Source organism: Prionailurus bengalensis, chromosome D1 (genome assembly GCF_016509475.1).
Source record: "Prionailurus bengalensis isolate Pbe53 chromosome D1, Fcat_Pben_1.1_paternal_pri, whole genome shotgun sequence".
Taxonomy (NCBI): domain Eukaryota; kingdom Metazoa; phylum Chordata; class Mammalia; order Carnivora; family Felidae; genus Prionailurus; species Prionailurus bengalensis.
The window spans coordinates 59955870-59974531 of record NC_057346.1 but is presented as its reverse complement, the minus strand read 5'-3'; the positions used below and the strand labels follow the sequence as shown (position 1 = coordinate 59974531).

At 38.1% G+C, this 18662-nt stretch overlaps 1 protein-coding gene across 10 annotated transcripts in view; it reads left to right on the top strand.

The window, feature by feature from the left end:
- The window catches only part of NUP98 (nucleoporin 98 and 96 precursor), a 117777-nt gene that overhangs the window by 89577 nt on the left and 9538 nt on the right, over positions 1 to 18662 (top strand). For all 10 annotated transcript variants that reach the window (XM_043580377.1, XM_043580379.1, XM_043580372.1 and 7 more), the window contains 6 exons: positions 688 to 954; positions 5233 to 5390; positions 6315 to 6458; positions 8368 to 8510; positions 14003 to 14224; positions 16423 to 16664. In XM_043580377.1, coding sequence (XP_043436312.1) covers positions 688 to 954; positions 5233 to 5390; positions 6315 to 6458; positions 8368 to 8510; positions 14003 to 14224; positions 16423 to 16664 — 1176 coding nt within the window. The remainder of the gene's footprint in view (positions 1 to 687; positions 955 to 5232; positions 5391 to 6314; positions 6459 to 8367; positions 8511 to 14002; positions 14225 to 16422; positions 16665 to 18662) is intronic.

Genomic DNA, 18662 nt, shown 5'->3' with positions numbered 1-18662 from the left:
TGAGTTCGCGTCGGGCTCTGTGCTGACAGCTCAGAGCCTGGAGCCTGCTTTGGATTCTGTGTCTCCCTCTCTCTCTCTCTCTGTCCTCCCCTGCTTGTGCTCTCTCTGTCTCTCAAAAATAAATAAATGTTAAAAATTAAAAAAAAAATTTTTTTTCTTTATTTTAGAGAGCACAAGTGACAGAGGAGAGGGGAGAGGGACAGAGTGAGGGAGGGAGAGAAGGAGAAAGCGAGAGAGAAAGAATATCTCAAGTAGGCTCCACGGTCAGCCCAGAGCCAAAATCAAGAGTTGGACACTGAACTGACTGAGCCACCCAGGCACCCCAGCACTTCTTATTTCTTAAAGCATTTTGTAAACAGAATTTAATGAAGTTACAGGACTTTTCTCTGTCATTTGAGATTATATTAGCCATAATTGAGCTAGAGGAACTGGTTTAAAAGAGCAAAGAGTTACATATGTTATAACAAGTACCACAGGAACATGGAGTGAACAAGCAGTTACACTACAGACCTCTGGGACTTGTAAAACACAGCAGAGTGAGCCAGAAACAGATTCAGGGAAATCAACCTGAGTGGTTGTTTGGGGTATTTATTAATTTATGTGTTTTTATGCCACCATTAGAGTGATGTCCTCTCTGTAGTTACTTTGACTTTATGTCATATTATTATTTTCCTGTCCCATCTTTAGTTGTGAAGCACTGGAGCCTAGCATGGACATTATGTGAAGCCTTATGGGGCCACCTGAAGGAGACTGACAGCCAGCTGGATGAACCCAATGAATACATTCAGATTCTGGAGCGAAGAAGAACTTTCTCTCGCTGGCTATCCTATACTGCCGCACCTCAAATTGAGGAGGAAGTCTCCTTAACCCGAAAAGACAAGCCTGTGGAGGCTGTCTTCAGCTACCTCACAGGCAAGAGGATCAGTGAGGCCTGCTCTCTGGCCCAGCAGTCAGGTAGGGCATATGGTCCCTCTCTGCACCCCTGTCTGTGCTACTCACTGTCCCTACCCCTTAATTGTAGATTTGCCTTTGTCTTCTAACCTGAATTAATAATAAACTTCCCAGGAATATTGCTGATTCCTCAAGAATAGGGATTGTGTTTTCTAGTTTTTTTTATAGAACCTTAAACATTAAGTTTACGAAATTAAAGTTATTTTAATTTTGTATGCTACAAATGGATTTACAGATGCAGATAAGCAAAAAGCAATAAATACAAATCACCTGCATCCTTTAGCATTTAGTACACATTTCAGTATACAGCTTGTACTTGGACTATTTACTTTGTAATATATTAGGTATATTAGAATTTGTGTACACAAAGCATATATGAATGTAAACTTTTCAAAGGTGGTACCCCGCTACATACACACACACACACACACACACACATACACACACTGTGTTCTTTTCATCTCTTATAATATAGGCATTATAGTCAAATGCTTCTCAGCATTCATTTATGTATGGATGTTAGGGAACTCCTTTTTTTGACATTTAGGCTTTTCTTCCCCACAATAAGCAGCAGTACTCTGAACTTTTGAAACATACGCATTTTGGATTAATTCACTTTATTTCATTCAGGTAAATATTAAATTTAATTTCTGGGTTATTGTTTTTTTTTTTTTTTTAAGGTCTTCCCATTATATATTTCTGCTTTTCCTCTTGCACTAATGAGAGGCATTCAGCAAGTACTTCAGACACAAATCTTGGTAAAAATAAAGGATGGCATAGTTCAATTTAATATAAGTAGATCTCTGATCAGACTTTGTTACTGAAACCTATCTTACGTGAAACCAACTAATTGGAGCCATCAACTGGATGTATTCTGGGGGGGACTTGGCCAGTTTGGGGATTATAAGGAATAAATCATAGGAAAAGCTAGAATCAAGAACTTATATACATGGCCAGTTGCATTCCACTGTCACTACATGTTTAGCTCAGTGCCTTTGTGGTCTTCATATATTTTTGTACAAAGAGAATTTGTCTTTAGGATTGGCCTTCTATAAAGCTAAAAAGATTATGAATCATTAAAGAGACAAAGTTATGCTTACCAATGCATACGTGTATAGCAGAAGAGGATCTTAAAGACTGCCAGAAGTCAGGTCCTTAGATTTATTTGTTCATAAACTCTACTTCTTCCTCCTTTTTTTTTCTTACTTTAAGGTTAAACTTTTGACAAGGCAGTATCTTTCAGCTTACTAAAAACTTTCGCTTTACTACCTCCACTTTTAATAATTGATAGAACAATTAAACAATATCAAGAACATAAAATTTATGAACATTATCAATGTTATCTGATGTATACCCAACAAGAAGACCTCAAATCAATAACCTAAGCTTCTACCTTAAGAAATCAGCAAAATAAGAAATAAACCAAAAGGTAGAAGAAGAGAGGAAATACTAGATTAGAACAGAAATCAATGAAAATGGCAACATAAAAAGAAAAAAACAGTAATCAGTAACATCAAAAATTATTCTTTGAGAAGATTAAGAAAGTTTACAAACCTTTACACTGATCATGGGGGGGGGGGCGGGGAGGGAGACAAATTACCAACAAATAGGAATGAAAATAAAAAACAAACAAAAATGCTACTAACCCTACAGAAAAGGGAATACTATGAGAAATTCTGTGTCAACAAATTAAACAACTTAGGTGACATTGACAAATTCCGAGGAAGATATAAATTACCAAAACTAATTCAAGAAAAAGTAGAAAATCTAAATATATCTGTAACAAATAAAGAAGTTGAATTAGTAATTAAAAATCTTCACTCAGAAAAGCTAATCCAGATGTCTTCACTGGTGAACACTATCATGTGTTTGAAGAAGAAGTCATATCAATCCTCTGTAACTCTTTTCAGCAAATAGAGGGGAGCACTTTCCAACTCATTCCATGATGACATTATTACCCAGATGTCAAAGCACACGTACCAAAAAACTATAGCTAACATCATACTTAATGTTGAAAGACTGAACAATTTCACCCTAAGATTGGGAACACCATTTCTGTACAACATTGTAGTGAATATTGTAGCCAGTGTAATCACATAAGGAAAAGAAGCAAAAAAGCCATACATATGAGGAAGGAAGGGATGAAACTGTCTTTATTAAAAGATGGCATGATTCTGTATGTATATAGTTCAGTCCTAAGTAATCCACAGAAAAGGTAATGGGACTAAATAAACTAGTTCAGCATGACCTCAGGATTCAAGATTAGTATACAAAATACAGTTTATTTCTATGTATTAGCAACAGGCAATCCAAAAATGAAGTGAGAAAAACAGTTGCATTCACAATAATATCAGAAAGAATAAAATACTTAAGGAATAAATGTAACAAAAATGAGACTTGTACTATAATTATAAAACATTGCTGAGGAAATAAAGATCTAAATAAATGGGGAAACACATTCCACATTTATGGAATACATCTCAGTTCAGCACTCTTGTCATTTTTGGCTGGTAATTTTTTGTTGTGGAGGCTGTCGGGCATTTCAAGATACTTAACAGCATCCCTGCCCTCTACCCATAAGAGTACTTTACCCTTGGTTGTGACAACTAAAAATATCTCTAGACATTGCCAAGTGTTCCCTGGAGAGCAGAACCACTCAGATTGAGAACCACTGGTAGATTGGGAACCTCAGTGTTGCTAAGATGTCTGTTATCCGCAAATTAACTTGTACATTCAGTGCATTTTCTATCAAAATCCACAACTGGCATTTTTGCAAAAATTACAGGCTGATTCTTATTTGGAAATGTAAAAGACCTAAACAGTTTTTGAAAAGAAGAACAAAATCAGAGAACTCAACACTTTCCTAATTTCAAAACTTCTATAAAGCTGCAGCAGTCAGGACAATGTGGTACTGGTATAAGAATGAACATAGAACAACAGAGTAGAATAGAAGTGAGACTTGAATATAAAACCCTTCCACTTAGATTCAGTTGATTTTTGACAAAGGTGCCAAGATGATTTAAATGTGGAAAGTATGGTCTTTTCAATAGATAATGCTGTGATAGTTGGATATTCACATGCAAAAGATTAATTTGTATTCTTACCTTGCACCATACACTAAAATTGACTTGAGGAAGTACCCTAGGATCCTGCTACGTGCTTCATATATGTCCTCATCAATGGGAAAATCTATGTGAAAAGTCAGGGATGGGCAGAAGCTGATTGGTTGGTTGTGTGATGGAAGCAAAGAGAGGATCTAAATGAATGGATTATATCAAGCTTTGAACTTGACCATCTCTGGTGACCCAGAATATTTATAAATCCTGGCCAGTAAATCCTCTCTTTGGGATTCTGTAGATACACAGAAATAATCTTTTCTTTTTTCCTTTTAGTATTTTTCACCTAGAATACTAGCAGCTCATGGTCAAGTGAGCTACAGCACTTACTGCCTGAATCATAGTCCAGTCATGCCTTGATTACCTATATACAGAGAGACCACTTGGCCTGGCACGTTTCCAAATGTATTCCTGATGCATGATTTTTTTTCCTTCAGGCCCCTCTCGTTTGTGAAGGAAACTCTTTTGAGATGAGAGCCTCAGTTTCTGATAGAATGGTAGTTTATATAGACATGTAAGCACTGACCCATATGTACAAACGAAAGGAGAAAGATTGTTGACTTTACCAGGTTTGTCAGAAGGGGTGAAACAAAGCATTTTTCTCTTAACTCACATCTTAACTGGAAGTTTTCATAAACTGGAATTTCTGTCCCCTCACATTCTGGTTAATTAGAATCGTTTTATTGCCTCAGCCCTTTGTACTTAATTTTTAGTAAAAAAGATTATTGGACCTATGAGAGTGAAAGACTCAGCGATTCTTTTTATACCACACACATATGCTTTTCCTCTAGCTTTCAGTTGGCCATTCCTCAGTGCCATTCTAGTTGGGCATGTTTTCAATTATGTCATCTCAGTTTTCACTGTAAGCCTTTGAATCAGATGATACTTTCCTCCATTTTACAGATGAAGGGTCACAGAAGTAATAGTAGATCTATAATTGAACTCTGTATACTGTACAGTCTATGTAATTTAGGTTAAAGTACTCTGAATATTTTCTGCCCAGGCAGAAAATGGTATGGTGGTGGTCAGTATTTTGTTACTACTGCAGAAAGCAGTCACTGTATCAAGTTCTCCCTCCTGAGGGCTAGAAGAAATAAGATAATACCTAGTGTTTCCCCAAGTCTGTAAATCCTCAGTGATCACTAGAGTTCTGTTTCTCTTGTAGGTGATCATCGTCTTGCCCTTCTTTTATCCCAGTTGGTGGGCAGCCAGTCGATCCGGGAGCTGCTTACCATGCAGCTGGTGGATTGGCATCAGCTCCAGGCTAACTCTTTCATCCAGGACGAGAGACTGCGGATCTTTGCCTTGTTGGCTGGAAAACCGGTACTTTCCTCTTTTCTCGTACATTTGCATAAATTTTCTCATAAATTCAAGATGGCTTGAGGTTAAGGGAAAGAGCTATCTTTGTAAATTTTACACTGTTACACATATAACTAAGCAACTTGTTTTTAAATTTTAGTGAAGTATTTTCAGATTACAAAGGTACAACATGTACAACATGTACAAAACCAAAAACTGGTTATATTGAAATTAAAACATTAAAATTCACCTTATCCCTTATCATAGTGGTAAACAAGGTAAATAATTTGTAGTCTGTCTTTCCAGACATATTTTAACTCTATATCAACATATATGTGTGTATATATGTGTGTATTTACACATGTGTGTACATTCAAATAAAATCAATTATACATAGCAGTACACTTATGTATATGGACATTTTTCCATGTTGTGTAGCATCACTCTTTTTAAAAGCCACTTCTGTTCATTTTGTGGATGATATACCATAATTATTTTAAGCCAGTTCTCCATTTGCTGCCTGCCTGGTTGACATCTTGATAATCACTTTCCAAAAATGAAATAGTGGTCAGAATTTATGCACATCTTAAAGTTTTATAAGACATCAGCTGTGGGCAGTGAGAAGACCTCCTCTTCACTCTCTGGTTTTCATCTCAGAGCACCTGTTGTCTAAATCCACCCTGCCCCCAAAGAACTGTGTATTTTATATTTGGATCATTAACACTGCTAATCTAGTTCATTTAAAATGTTACTTAAATAGGGGTGCCTGGCTGGTCCAGTTGGTAAAGCATGTAACTCTTGATCTTGGGGTGGTGAGTTTGAGCCCCACATTGGTCATGGAGATTACTTAAAAAATAAAGTGTTACTGGAGTAAGTGAGTGACTTGCAGATCTGAGTAACAAGATGATGTATAACATATAGCTATGATGATGATTTTGTTTCCTGCAGGTATGGCAGGTCTCCGAGGAGAGGCAAATCAACGTGTGCTCACAGTTGGACTGGAAACGCTCCCTCGCTGTCCATCTTTGGTATTTGCTTCCACCGACAGCCTCCATTTCCAGGGCACTCAGCATGTACGAAGAAGCATTTCAGGTATTTGTGTCCAGCAGAGCCAACCAAGTGTCATGGGGGGCATTCTCATTTTGCCAGAAAAGTACTGCAGAGAAAAAATCCATCAAGTTACACTTCATAATACTTTTTCTTAACTCCTTTTTTGAAAGGACTCTAAAATTGAAATGGACCCAGGAAATCTGATGGGAAACTTTCCTTTTCTCCTGCCTCTAGACAGGGTTACTTTTAAACTTCTCCAAGTGTCTGCTTCTACTTTATTTAGTATGATGTTTCCACAGTTGACTCTTTCTTTTCTTTCTTTTTTTTTATAATTTTAATTTTATTTTTTTAATTTACATCCAAATTAGTGTATAGTGCAACGATTTCAGTAGATTCCTTAATGCCCCTTACCATTTAGCCCATCTCCACTCCCACACCTCCTCCAGTAATTCTGTCTGTTCTCCATGAGTCTCTTATACTTTGTCCCCCTCTCTGTTTTTATATTATTTTTACTACTCTTCCCTTATGTTCAACTGTTTTGTATCTTAAAGTCCTCACGTGAGTGAAGTCATATGATATTTGTCTTTCTCTGACTAATTTCACTTAGCATAATACCCTCCAGTTCCATCCACGTAGTTGCAAATGGCAAGAGTTCATTCTTTTTGATTGCCAAGTAGTACTCCATTGTATATATATATACCACATCTTCTTTATCCATTCATCCACCAGTGGACATTTGGGCTCTTTCCATACTTTGGCTATTGTCAGTAGCGCTGCTATAAACGTTGGGGTGCATGTTCCCCTTCAACACAGCATACGTGTATCCCTTGGACAAATACCTAGTAGTGCAATTGCTGGGTCGTAGGGTAGTTCTATTTTTAATTTTGTGAGGAACCTCCATACTGTTTTCTGGAGTGGCTGCACCAGCTTGCATTCCCATCCACAGTTGACTTTCTTAAAGCTGTTTTCCTGCCCCCAGATGAGAGAGGGTTTTTCTTTATTCCTAATGCTGTCTTATTCCTTTGGGAATTCCTTGAGATACAGCCCAACCTCAAGTTGGTATAGTCCTAAATCACCAGGCCTGAAAAATTTGCCTCTGAATATCATCATATTTCATATGCCTTGACAGTGTTGGAGTTAAAATATTATTAATGTTTTTATATATTTTTTCATGTTTATTTACTTATTTTGAGAGGGAACACGCGAACAGGAGTGGGGCAGAGAGAAGGGGAGAGAGAATCCCAAGCAGCCTCCACACTGTCAATGCAGAGCTCTCTACTTGAGACTTGAACCCATGAACCGTGAGATCATGACCTGAGCCAAAACCAAGAGTCGGACTCTTAACTGACTGCACCACTCAGGCAGGCACCCCATTATTAATGTTTTTAAAGCCATAATTTCTTCAGCTTTTTTTTCTTACTGTCCATGTTTATTGTCTTTGATAAACATGTCAGGAGAAAGAGAACACTAAAGAAACTGAATGTAATAAGAATTGTGACAAGAAAGGTAGGAGGATTAGTGAGAGCTATCCAAAGTCTTTGATAGTCCCTTGAAGACAGGTGGGCTATGTCACCACTCAAAATTAAGTTTAAGATCCTTGACACATTCCATTAGGGTGTTACTATCCTTAATTTTTTTTTTTCTTAATGTGTATTCATTTTTGAGAGAGAGCACAAGCGGGGGTGAGGCAGAGAGAGAGGGAGACACATAATCCAGAGCAGGCTCTAGGCTCTGAGCTGTCAGCACAGAGCCTAACTTGGGGTTCAAACTCATGAACTGCGAGATCATAACCTGAGCCAAAAGTCAGACGCTTAACCGACTGAGCCACCCAGGCGTCCCAGGGTGTCATCATTCTTAATACATGTGTGTAAGTAGTATAATTGAGACAGGATCACATCTAATGAAACACAGTAGCAGCTGATGTACTGTTGTATCAAATTCTTCCCTTCAGAATTCTTCTGAGGCTGAGAGTTATGCCTGCTCCCCACTTCCTTCATACCTAGAAGGCTCTGGCTGTGTGATAGAGGAGGAGAAAAACTCACAGAGACCACTTCAAGATGTCTGCTTTCACCTTCTAAAACTCTACAGTGACAGGTAAGTCAGAGAGCCACTCATGATAGTCACTTGAGGGCTTAATCAGCCCTAGGAAGTTCTATCCTGAGTCTTTTCCTTTTGATGTGAGGCCAAATTGCCTAAGTTTGTATAAATTAACAAAGTATAATTTATAGTAGTTGAATGCAAAAAACACTGGAACTAGAATTAGAAATCTAAAAATTAATCAACTTTAAGAAGATACAATTTACAAATAATGAAGTGTTCATTTTAACATAATGTAACTGTCATCACAATCAAGATAATAATTACATTAACCCCAAAAAGTTCCCTCATGCCCCTTTGCAATCAATCCCCAACATCCAGACAACGAACTGAGTTTTTGTTACGATAAATTTTACTCTTCTAGAATTTTATATAATTGGGATCATTCTGTTATCTTTTCACTCATAGAATGGTTTTGAGATTTATCTATGTTAATATGTGTGTCAGAAGGATTTTTGTTGCATAATTTATTTGTGGATGGATAGTTTTTCTTGATTTGGGTTATTATGAATAAAGATGCCATGAACATTTGTATCCATAAGTGTTCACATAATTTTACATTCCCACTAAGATCTCTGGGTGTTCCATATCCTCTTCAAAATTTGGTATTGTCAAGGCACTTGGGTGGCCCAGTGGGTTAAGTGTTCCAACTTGTGATTTGGGCTGAGGTCGTGATCTCGCAGTTCGTGAGATCAAGCCCCACATCAGGCTCTGCGTCTCTCTCTCTCTCTCTCTCTCTCTCTCTCTCTCTCTCTCAGAATAAATAAATAAACTTAAAAATTTTTTTTTTGTGCGTTTTTTAAAGTTTTTTTTTTTGTTTGTTTGTTTTTATGAGAGAGAATGGGGTGACACAGAGGGGCAGAGAGAGAATCCCAAGCTTTGCACCCTCAGCATGAAACCTGATGCAGGGCCCACAAGGCCCAATCCATGAATGGACCTGAATTGAAATAAAGAGTCAGATGCTTAACTGACTGAGCAACCCAAGCACCCCTGGTATTGTTATTTTTTTTAATTTTGCCATTTTGGTGGGTATATAGTGGCATCTCATTATGTGTGTGTTGTTATTGATGTTTGTTTTTGTTTTGTTTTTGAGAGAAAGTGGAAGTGGGAGAGGGGAGAGAGAGAATCTTACGCAGTCTCCAAACCCAGCTCTGGAGCCTGACCCTGACCCTGATGCAGGGCTCCATCTCACCATTGTGAAATTATGACCTGAGCCAAAATCAAGGCTTGGATGCTTTAACCAGCTGAGCCGCGCAGGTGCCCCAGTGTTGTTTTTAAACAAGAAACAGTAGTTTATTTATCCTCCAGCAGTATATAAACACTTGCTATTATTATAGGTAATCAGTTAATTAAAACTCTCTCAGCAGACCTATCTTGGCACACATGCTCAGAAATACTACAGGATTTTTTTTCCGTCACAACTAATCACTCATATCTCATTTCAATTCATTAAATACTTTTAGGTATTAGGTGAGTAACTGTGTTAATTAGAGGATCATATAGGTTTATATTGTGGTAAAATAGAAATAACTGAAGTAGTGCTTTAATTTGCATTTCCCTAGTGACTAATGATTTTGAGCATTTTTTCATGTGCTTATTTACCGTCTATATATTTTATTGCTAAAGTATCTCTTCACATTTTTTTTTGCCTGTTTTTTAAAAGAGTTCCTGTATTGCAATATTTCTTTATATATTCTGGATATTAGTCCTTTATCATTAATTTTTTTTTAATCATCCTAATATAAAGGCTTGTTTTTTCATTTTCTTTTTCTTTATTTTGAGAGAGAGAGTGTGCACACACATGTACCTACATGAGCAGGGGTGGGGGAGAGAGAGAGATGGAGAGAGAATGCCGAGCAGGCTCTGCACTGTCAGCACAGAGCGCAATACGGAGCTCGATCTCACAAACCATGAGATCATGACCTGAGCCAAAATCAAAAGTCAGACACTTAACCAACTGAGCCACTCTGCGCCCCTCATTTTCTTAATAAAATGAAGAGCAGAAGTTTTCCATTTTTATTAAGTTTAATTAAAGTTTTTAAACTATAAAATAAGGGTGCCTGGGTGGCTCAGTTGGTTAAGCGTCCAACTTCGGCTCAGACTATGATTGCACAACTCGTGGATTCGAGCCCCGCATCGGGCTGTGTGCTGACAACTCAAAATCTGCTTCAGATTCTGTGTCTCCCTCTCTCTCTGACCCTCCCCCACTCAGTGCTCTGTCTCTCAAAAAATAAACAGGCGCCTGGGTGGCTCAGCTGGTTGAGCGACTGACTTCGGCTCAGGTCATGATCTCATGGTCTGTGGGTTCGAGCCCCGCATCGGGTTCTGTGCGGGAGCCTGGAGCCTGCTTCGGATTCTGTGTCTCCCTCTCTGTCTGCCCCTCCCCCGCTCATGCTCTGTCTCTCTCTGTCTCAGAAATAAACATTAAAAAATTAAAAATAAAATAAACACTAAAAAAATTTTAAACTATGAAATCAACTTCTTTACTAGGCTGTTGAGGCTTTCTGCTTATTCTTGAGTCAGTTTTGATCATTTGCTTCTTCTAAGGAATTTGTTTCATTGAAGTCACCAAGTTTATTGGCATAAAGTTATTCATAACATTTTTCCTTATTAACCTTTTAAACTGTATGTATGATCTGTGTCTCTCTTCTGCTTGATATTGGTAATATGTGTCTTTTCTCTTTTTTTTTCTTGATAGTCTACTAGCTTTTGGTTTTACTGCTTATTTCTATTATGTGTCCAGTTCAAAATGAATCAGAAACCTAAATTTCAAACTTAAAGCAGAAAACAAACCAGAAAATCTTTACAACTGTGAGTTAGGCAAAGATTTTTTTGACACTAAATATACAATCTGTAGAGGAAAAAAATGGTAAACTGGACTTCAGCAAAATTAAAAACTGCTAGTCACTGGGGGCGCCTGGGCGGCTCAGTTCATTGAGCGTCCAGCTGTTGGTTTTGGCTCAGGTCATGATCTCACGGTTCATGAGATTGAGCCCCGTGTTGGGTTCTGTGCTGGCAGTGCAGAGTCTGCTTGGGATATTTTCTGTCTCTCTCTCTCTCTCTCTCTCTCTCTTTACTCCCCCCTTCCTGCTTATGCGCATGCACACACATTTTCTCCCTTTGTCTCTCTCAAACATAAAATAAATAAACTTTTTAAAAAAACTGCTAGTGTTCATTTTCATAAGAGAATGAAAAGACAAGCCACAGATTGGAGGAAGATACTTGCAATTCATATATCTGATAAAGAACTTGTATCCAGATCATATAAAGAACTCTTAAAACCCTGTAATAGTAGGGATGCCTGGATGGCTCAGTCAGTTAAGCATCTGACTCTTGATTTTGGCTCAGGTCATGATCCCAGGGTCATGGGATCAAGCCCCACATCAGGCTCTGCACTGGGTGTGGAGCCTGCTTGAGATTGATTCTCTCAGACTCACTCTCCCTCCCTCCCTCTCTCTCTCTCTCTCAAATAAATAAGCAAATAAATAAATAAAACAATAAGAACCTCAATAATAACCCAATTTTAAAACAACCCAATTTTAAAAATAGGCAAAATATTTAAACAGTTCCTTTACCAAAGAAGACCTGGATGTCAAGCACACGAAAAAATGTTCAGCATCAGTAGCTAACAGGGAAACGCAAGTTAAAACCATCATGGGATACCACTACCCACCTATTAGAATGACTGGAAATTAAAAAGACGTACACTACCCAATGTTGTCATAGATGTGGAGCAACTGGAATTCTCATACACTGCTGGTAAAAATGTAAAATGACATTGGCACTGTGGTAAACAATTTGGCTTAAAAAGTTAGACATACCTGCATGCATATGGTCCAGTCATGCCACTCCTAGGTATTAACCCAAAAGTAATAAAAACATGGTTGTATACAGATGTTTATAGCAGTTTTGTTTATAATGGTCCAGACCTGGAAACAAGCCAAATTTCCACCAACAGCTGAATAGGTAAACAAGATGTGGTATACTTATGTAATGGAATGCTACTCAGCAATTGATACACATAATTAGCATAGTGAATCGCAGGATAATTTTACTTGGTTTTGAAAGAGGTGAGACAAAAAAGTACCTGGAAGCATACCTACTCTATGATTCTAATCTATATAAAATTCTGGAAAATGCAAACTGATTAATCACAGAAAGCTGGTTGCCCAGGAAGAGAGGGTGTAAGGAGAGGCAGGAAGAGAGGGATTACAAAGGGGCATAAAGAAATTTTTGGAGGTGATGAGTGTGTTTGTTATCTTGACCTTGGTGGTAAATTCGCAGTGTGTGCATATATTGAAACTTAATGAAAATTGTGCATTTTAAATATGTTTACTGTATGTCAGGGTTTTTTTTATGTCAAAAAAAGAAAAAGAAGGATATCTCAAGGTGCCAGAAATAGAGAAACCAGCGCCAGAAGGAGATAGTAAACCTTGTTCTCAGGAAAGATAGAATTGCTGTGGACTAAGACCTTACATAAAAGCCACACTCTGTCCTTCACAAATAGTCTAAACTACACTGTCCAATATAATAGCTGCTATTCACATATGAATATTTAAGTAAAACAAAATTAAGTTATTTATAGTATCCACATTTCAAGTGTCTGATAGGCACCTGTATTGACTCTTGGCTATCATTGATCAGGACAGATTACAGAGCATTTCCATCATCCCACAAAGTTCAGTTTGACAACACTGGTCTAGAAAAATTCTGTTCATTACCTGAGAAGTGTTAAAAAGTTATAAAATGTCTGGATCTTAGGTGAAAAGGAAAATTATTGATTGGTAGTCTAAGCTCTAAAACTTAGAAGCATGAGATTTTACTTTCTACTATTCTTACGATCTGGAATTGCAAGCTAAGAACTTTACACATTAACTAGTCCAGGACCATTGAAATCTTTGGGCTCCCAGCAGAAGAAAAGGTAAAAGTCTGTATAGGGACACTTTAGAAACCGAGGACACCTGAAGGTCCTTATATAAAAAATACTCCCCACTGTAGACAAAATCAGAGGCAAAAATTATAAACCATAGAAGGAAATAACCATCATGAAGACTAGTTAGCTGTTGGAGAGTTAGCACTCCGACAGCTCCATATAATAGAGAAGTTTGAAAGATCCTAAGATAACTATGTGTTTTAAATGGTTAAGAAAGGTATCAACACTAAAGCAAAGGAATGAAGAGTAAGAGTTATGAAGACTCTGTGTACCAGGACAATAAATATCTAGGCCAAACAAATACCAGCATGCCTGTCAGATCCCACAGCCACAGAAGAGGAGCTGCCTTCATTTTTGGTAGGCTCTGTAATCTGGCTGAACCTAGAAGTAGATTGATACAGCACAATCTCAGAAGGAGACCATGTGGTCTATAACGCTTCTGTTCTAGGGTGCCTGCCTTTATTATCTCCTAAGCCATAGCCAGAACAGTTGATTTGTTCAGTGCAGGTGGTCTGCTGCCTTGATGTGGTAACACTCCGCACATTCTCCTTTGCAGACATTATGATCTCAACCAGCTGTTGGAGCCTCGAAGCGTAACAGCAGATCCTTTGGATTACCGCCTAAGCTGGCACTTGTGGGAGGTGCTGCGGGCTCTTAACTATACTCATCTCTCAGACCAGTGTGAGGGTGTGCTGCAGGCCAGTTTTGCTGGCCAACTGGAAAGTGAGGGCCTCTGGGAGTGGGCCATCTTTGTCTTCCTGCATATTGACAACACAAGGTGAGTGAGATGTCATGAACCCACGAGGTACACCTAGGGCTACAGGGGCAAAGAATCAGTCTCTTAGGGTTTAATTCATTAAGTAAGCGTCTAGAATGTATTTTCGGTCCAGCCTTGTGATAAACCTTAAGACCGTTCAGTCCACAGCTGTCTCTGTATTCACGTGAACAAGTTAGAAGTGAGACTGTCTTGAGTTTAGTGCCAAATAATGCTGTTTCTCAGGAGAGATCTCTGTGAACTGCAGTGATCATGGAAAACTTTAGACAAGAACAGGAAATAATTAAGTAGAAGAGGAAGGGTATATCCACATGGGGCAACCCATTAACACAGACATAGATTCAGTTGAATGTGGCATGTTTAGGTATGCAGAAATAATACTTGCTGAGCTGCCTCAGTGGATCTGTGAAGTGATATAATGAGTTGGCAGGGAGCGCCCCTGACTTTTTCTCTCTGTTGCCTTTCTCCCTCTCTGGACTTCCCTTGCCATCCACCCACGCCTACCCCTCAAGTTTGGTAGCATCATATTTACCAATATATCCTTACTTAGGTGTGTTAGGATTTGGTTCTCTATCCTGAAATCGCCTTTTCCCCATGGTGTGAATGAGATAAATTGATGGAGATTTTTTTTCTGTTAATGGTAGTAGCATGGCATTACACTAGTAACAAAAACATTTATATAGTACTTTGTTGCATAATACTTTTATATGGATATACACTCTGTTGTAAATACTTTATATCAAAATTAGTGTTCATAATGACTTTATAAGGTAACACTCTTACAATCTCTGTTTTACAGATGAGCAGCCCAAGGCAGGGAGAGAGTAACTTTTGCTCAAGGTCACATAGCTAGTAAATGGCAGTCTTCCAACTCAAGACATCCAGAGTCCGTGCTCTTAATCATTATGCTGCATTAACTGTCATGTGATACAGTGTGAAAAGGAGTTGAGTTTTGTAGTCAGACTTGCCTCAGTTCTAGATCCATCATGTACTCACTTTGACCTGGAGTAAAGCTTACTCTTTATCTATAAAATCATAATATTAATCTGTATCTAATCAAAGGTGGTTGTGGGATTAAAGGAGGAAAAGTTAGGGCACCTGGCTGACTTAGCCAAGTGTGTGACTCTTGATCTTCATTTGGGTCATGAGTTTGAGCCCCATGATGGGCATTGAGATTGCTTAATTCAATTTTTTTTTTTCTTTTTTTACAGAAAGAGAGTAGAAGTATAAAGCATCTAGCACAGCCTTCCCTTAAAGGAATTTCTCCTCTTCTCCCTTACCAGGAAGCAAAATTATTTCATACTTTTCCTTTGAGTTTATTTAAATAAATTCATGGGGAATTTCAGAGGTTAAAAGTCTGGCTAATAGAACTGATGATTCAGAGTAGGCTCAAGCAGATCCTATTTCTGTTTGTTTATTTAATTTATTCAAGTTATCTCTGTATCCAATATGGGGCTCAAACTCACCACCCCCTACTGAGCCAGCCAGGTGCCCCGATAAAGAATTTTTAAAAGAAACAGTTAAGATGAGATTGGGGGGTCCTCGAAAAGCCTTGAAAGGTGTTCAGAAAAGAATCTAAAATGAGAATACTTGTTTTGATTTGAAATTTAAATGGCTGGTCCTTTGGCCCAGATAGATAAGGACTCTAAGGGGACTTGAGATCAGAAAGAATGAGGGTAGCCTAAATCTAGAGGTAGAGAGAAATGAATTAGGAAAGTTGGTAGTTTTGAAGGGGAAAAAAAAGCAAACAAGGACCTGGAAGAGGCCTTACCTTTAAAAACTACTTCGTTTACTTGTACTGACCATATGGGAGAAAAGGAAGGAAGAAGGTTGGGAATGAACTGCAAACAACTGCTCTGTGCAGAATAGCATTCTCCTATCCTAGTCCTTGATCTCCTGTTACAAGAAAGAAAATAAGAAAAAGAAAGGGAAAGCCTTTTCTTAGCCCTAGACAACCTTTCCTAGAGTATTAGTTTTCAGGCTTTTTTGATCATGAAAATATAACGTGCTTAGATACTATTTCATTTAAAAAATAAATGTAGATATGGTGACTTTTTTTTTTTTTAAGTGAAGTTTGAAGTCCAGTAAGGGTTAAGACTTGCAGTTTGAGAGACTATCCCATGGATCACTCTGCGTTGTCTGAGGCAGTCTTCTCCATCAGTGAAGATAGAATTTATTCAGCATTGTCTTTCTTCTTGCAGCGTGCGTGAGAATGCTGTTCGAGAGCTGCTTACCCGGCACTGCCAACTATTGGAGACCCCTGAGTCTTGGGCTAAGGAGACTTTCCTGACCCAAAAGCTTTGTGTGCCTGCTGAGTGGATTAATGAGGCCAAAGCAGTGAGAGCACACATGGAATCTGACAAGCATTTGGAGGCCCTCTATTTGTTTAAAGCTGGACACTGGAACCGCTGCCACAAACTCATCATCAGGCACTTAGCTTCTGGTGAGTCCTTCTAGGGCCCGTGTCTCCTGAAATTACCCCAAATTCTTCCAGTCTCTGAATGCCATGATTAGTCTGGCCAGATGATATTCTCTATGGGACTTTGAGGTCTTGCATCAGATTACACTTTGCAAGAGTTCTCTGTGCAGAGGAAACGTGGCCTGGAGGGGCTAGAGGGACAGGTCGACAGCAATATTGTTACGTCACCATTTGCCAAGGATATGCTTGATATGCATGAATTATGTTAAACTCTTCGTGTACTTAGGGAATTTTATTCACCAAAATTAAAAAAGAGATATTATAACTGATACCATAGAAATACAAAGGATCATTAGAGACTACTGTGAACAGGTACATACCAACAAATTGGACAATCTTGAAGAATTGGATAAATTCCTAGAAACATATAGCCTTCTAAGACTGAATCATGAAGAAATAGAAAATCTGAACAGACCAGTTACTAGTAAAACAGATTAAATTGGTAATCAAAAAACTCCCTTGGGGTGCCTGGGTGGCTTGGTCGGTTAAGCGTCCGACTTCGGCTCAGGTCATGATCTAACGGTCCGTGAGTTCGAGCCCCGCGTCAGGCTCTGTGCTGACAGCTCAGAGCCTGGAGCCTTTTTCAGATTCTGTGTCTCCCTCTCTCTCTGCCCCTCCCCTGTTCATGCTCTGTTGTCTCTCTCTGTCTAAAAAATAAATAAATGTTAAAAAAATTAAAAAAAAACAAACAAAAAAAACTCCCTACAAATAAAAGTCCTGGACCAGATGGCTTCACTAGTGAATTCTACCTAACATAGAATTAATACCAATCCTTCTCAAACTCTTCCAAAAAATAGAAGAGGGGAGAATACTTCCAAACTCATTTTATAAGGTCAGCATTATCCTAATATCAAACCAGACAAGGGTATCATAAGAAAAACCATATTGGTACAGACCAATATTCCTGATGAACATAGATGTAAAAATTCTCAGCATATTATTAGCAAACCGAATTCAGCAATACATTAAAAGGATTATACACCATGATCAAAAGGGATTTATAACAGGGATGGTTTAACCAAACAGTGTGATACACCATATTAATAAAATGAAAGATAAAAACCCTATGATCGTCTCAAGAGATGCAGGAAAAGTATTTGACAAATTCAGCATCCATTTATGATAAAAAACTAGTTGGCATAGAAGGAGCATACCTCAATAATAAAGGCCATATATGACAAACCCACAGCTAACATCATATTCAATGGTGAAAAGCTTTCAGCTTTTCCTCTAAGATCAGGAAGAAGACAAGGATGCCCACTTTCACCACATTTGTTCAACATAATATTGGAAGTCCTCGTCAGAGCAGTTAGTCAAGAAAAATAAATAAGAGGCATCCAAACTGGAAAGGAAGAAATAAAACTGTATTGTTTGCAGATGACATGATGATTATATATAGAAAACCCTGAAGACTCCACCAAAAAAACTCTTGGAATAAACGAATTCAGTAAATTGCAGGATACAAAATCAATATATAGAAATCTGTTGCAATTCCATATACTAATAACGAACTATCAGAGAAATTAAGAAAACAATCCTATTTTCAATTGCATCTAAAAGAATAAAATACCTAGGAATAAATTTAACCAAAGAGATCAAAGACCTATACCCTAAAAACTATGACAGTGATTAAAGGAAATTAAAGACACAAAAAAATGGAAAGATATTCCATGCTTGTGGATTGGAAGAATTGATATTGTTAAAATATCAATCTACTAAAACAGTCTACAGATTCAGTGCAATTTCTGCCAAAATTCCAGTGGCATTTTTCACAAAAGTAGAACAAACAACTCTAAAATATGCGTGGAACCACAAAAGACCTCCAGTAGCCAAAGTGATCTTGAGAACGAAGAACAAAGCTGGAGACATCACACTCCCTGATTTCAAATTCAGTTACAAAGCTGTAAGAAACTAAAACAGTATGGTATAGGCCTGAAAACAGACACATAGATCATTGGAACA